Source organism: Athene cunicularia, unplaced genomic scaffold, assembly GCF_003259725.1.
Source record: "Athene cunicularia isolate RWA unplaced genomic scaffold, athCun1 SCF_129, whole genome shotgun sequence".
Lineage (NCBI taxonomy): Eukaryota > Metazoa > Chordata > Aves > Strigiformes > Strigidae > Athene > Athene cunicularia.
In genome coordinates, this window is record NW_020799188.1 from 13,599 (window position 1) to 16,926 (window position 3,328).

The 3,328-nt window shown below is 63.5% G+C and overlaps 1 protein-coding gene across 1 annotated transcript in view; it reads right to left on the bottom strand.

Annotated features, from left to right (window-relative positions):
• Positions 1-759: 759 nt before the first annotated feature.
• The window catches only part of VPS16 (VPS16, CORVET/HOPS core subunit), a 5,487-nt gene continuing 2,918 nt past the window's right edge, over positions 760-3,328 (bottom strand). Inside the window, exons 4-10 of the mRNA XM_026867064.1 lie at positions 2,889-2,989; positions 2,536-2,607; positions 2,263-2,352; positions 1,773-1,867; positions 1,351-1,427; positions 1,095-1,226; positions 760-1,005 (exon numbers count right to left, since the gene is read on the bottom strand). Coding sequence (XP_026722865.1) covers positions 775-1,005; positions 1,095-1,226; positions 1,351-1,427; positions 1,773-1,867; positions 2,263-2,352; positions 2,536-2,607; positions 2,889-2,989 — 798 coding nt within the window. The 3' untranslated portion in view covers positions 760-774. The remainder of the gene's footprint in view (positions 1,006-1,094; positions 1,227-1,350; positions 1,428-1,772; positions 1,868-2,262; positions 2,353-2,535; positions 2,608-2,888; positions 2,990-3,328) is intronic.

Consider the following 3,328-nt stretch of genomic DNA (forward strand, 5'->3'; position numbering starts at 1 on the left):
GCCCAACAGCCCCTTCTGCACAGAAATCCTTCCTCAGAGCCAGCCTGACCCTGCCCTGGGCAGCTTGAGGCCATTCCCTCGGGGCCTGGCGCTGGCTCCTTGGCTCCAGAGACTCATCCCCCCTCTCTGCCCCCTCCTGGCAGGGAGTTGCCGAGGGCCAGGAGGTCTCCCCTCAGCCTCCTCTTCTCCAGACTGAACCCCCCCAGTTCCCCCAGCCGCTCCCCAGCAGACCTGTGCTCCAGACCCTGCCCCAGCTCCGTTGCCCTTCTCTGGCCACGCTCGAGTCATTCAATGGCCTTTTTGGGGTGAGGGGCCCAGAACTGAACCCCCTCAGCGAGGGGCGGCCTCCCCAGTGCCGAGCCCAGAGGTAAGATAAGATAAGATAAAATAAGGTAAGAGGCAGCATTTCTGCCCCAGAAACCAGATGCAGCAAAAACCTGTGGGACCAGAGGAAAAAAAAAAACCTAAAGGTGGGCAGATACACTCATCAGCTGATACAAAGAACCAAAAAGGCAACAAAAACTTTGCTGTGTGCTCCCACCACCGAAGAGCTGAAGACTGAGGACCAGCAGGATGTTGTCAGACCCATGGTGGTGGCTGTTCTTGTGACTCTACCCCACACATTTGCTTGATTTCTGTCTTTCCCTCCCATTCTGTCCTATCGCCCCCATCTTCACTTTTAACAATAACACCAGATTCGGGTATGGGGCGTTTGACCTCGTTTGGGTCTCAATCTCGCTCTTGGGATCCTATCAAAACCTCCCCAATGTTGGATCAGGGACGTCTCTCCACCTCTGGGGCAGCCAGACCCCCAACAACACCGATCCCACCTGGGCCTGATCCCACGCCCGCCGCAGGGTCCCTGCACAGAGGATACTGGGTGAAGGTGAGGGGGATGCCGATCTGGTAGTCCCGGATGGCGTTGAGCACCCGCAGGTCCTGGCACATGCGCACGAAGCTCTCCGGGGGGAACTTGTCGATGAAGCACTTCCCGAAGGAGGCTGCCTGCAGGCAGAGGAGCGCGGCGCTGGGGGGCTGTGCCAGGAGGGACCGGCCTTCAGCCTCAGCCACAGCCCTCCCTCCACCTCGCTCACCCTCAGCAGCGACTTCTGGGTGTCGGGCTCGTGCTCGTAGCCGGCTGCCTCGATGCACTGGCTCACCGCCTCTGGGAGCAGCTTCTGGTCCTTGATCTCCCGCAGGTACTCGTCTGCCTTCTGGCTCTCCTTCTGCAGAGGGGTGCAGCCTGTTGGGGGAGCCCCGGGACCTCCGGATCTCCCCGTGCCCATGGCCGGGGGTAACGGGGCCGGAGCCAGCCCGGGCCGGGCAGCACACGGGGGTGCAGGGCCGTACCTCGTACTCCTTCTGTGCTTCCAGCAGCAGAGCCCCCGGGGCCATGGAGGCGATCTTGAAGATCTCCTGGCTGGCTTCTGTGAAGATGGGGAGGGGGAAAAAGGGAAAAAAAAACCAAAAAACCCCCATAAGAGGCTGCCCCAGCCTGGGCACCTCACCTGCACCCGCTGCACCCTGCTCCTGCACCACCCCACCTGCGGCTCTGGGTCCCAGCAGAGCTGGTGCTGTTCTTCAGTGCTGGGGGACACACACACGTGTCCTGAGGGGTTATTCCGCCCCCCCCCAGAGCCACGGCAGCTCCGCTCGGGAAGCAGGAGGGTGGCAGCAGTGCAGGAGGTGAGCAACAGACAGGCTGAGCTGTGCCAGGCCTCAGCCCCCAGCCCAGCGGATCCAGCAGCGGGTCCCACTCAGCCTCACCCCACCTGGGATCTCGTGCAAGAACTCATGGGAGGTGCGAGACAAGATCCGGACCCCGTCCAGCTCCGGCACCAGGTAGGAATCCTCATCCAGGACAAATCTGTGCTCCCCGCTAAGGGCTGGTGGGGAACAAGGGGCTCGGGGCACAGCCCAGGGCCAAGGGCAGCCCTAGTGATGCCACGGAGACCCCCTGCCCCCCCATTTCCAGGGGGAGGCAGTGGGACGCAGGGTCAGCACTTGAGAGGGAGAGGAATTCCCCCCCAAGTCCCGAGTGGGCTGGCTGGGGCCGGGCAGGGGAGATGGTGGCAGAACTGCAGAGAGGAGAACAAGGTCAACCCCCTCTGACCATCCCCGGGGGGCTGCTGACACCGAGGGGGGTCTCTGGGGACACCAGTGTGGGTGACAGGGATGGCGGTGGCCCGAGGAGGGCCAGTGGGTGCCCGCAGTCCGGGACGGCCCTCGGAAACGACACGGGTCCGTCTGCCCCAAGGATACTGGATGCACTCCGTGGAGTTCCCCACCACCATCAGCTGCCGGTCCCAGGCCACCACCACAGCACGCTGCCGGCTCCGGGGACGCAGGCACCTGCAGGGGACCCCCAGCTTACCCCCGGCCCCACCGCAGCCCCCCCGCCCCGGAGCAGGGACGTGAGGGGGGTCCTGCCCACCCCAGGGAGGCAGCAGGGCGGCTGCAGAGCTGAGCAGACCCCGGCGAAGGCTCAGGGTACCACAGGGTTACGGGGGGGGCATGGCCGAGGGGAACACTCACCAAACCATCTGCTTGGGCGGAGATCGGACGCTGCTGGTGAACTCGCAGAACTTCTCCTGTGGTGGGAGAGAGCTGGGTCAGGGGGACGGCGGCAGGGCACGGAGGGGACGAGTGGCCCAGCCCAGCACCGAGCGGGTCCCAGCCCGTCGCCAGCTCTGGAAGCAGCCAGGGCTGCATCCAAAGGGCGAGGACGCTGTGTGAGCACTGGAACCAGGCGTGAGAAACACCCCCCCCATCGCTGGAATGCCCACACGTGGGGCAAGAAACCGTTTGTGCTCGGCTGAGACTGAGGGAACGAAGGTGAAAGTAGAAGGATTGGTGTCGGAGGGCGTGGAGGGCGACCAGCCCCTCACCAGCACGAGCCCCGCAACGTGGGGTATCTGCAGGGTGGAATCGTGACGTGCGAGGCCCCTGTGCTGGAGCGACCACACCAGTGGTGGTGGTGAGGCTGAGACTGCCCAGGAAATGGGATTAGAAATGGGAAATTTGGGTACAGACGTAACTGCGACCTGTAGGGAGATTAATTAGTGGTGGCTGTTTGTCTGGGGGGAAGCTTGGACAGAGAAGGGATGAGGCAAGGCCAGCAGAAAGGTGCGTCCAGAAACAGAAAAAGTGGGGAGTGAGGTAGGAAATTGAGTGAAGAATAAGAGGGTGGATGTGCTGAGGGAGGAGTGCAGACACCCCCGACATAGACCTGCAGCCCCAAGTCCGTGGGGACCCCAAGGGAACGCGCGTGGGCAGGGGGAGGAGGGGGCTGATACCCCAAAGCCGTGCGTGCGGGGGAGGGGGGGGG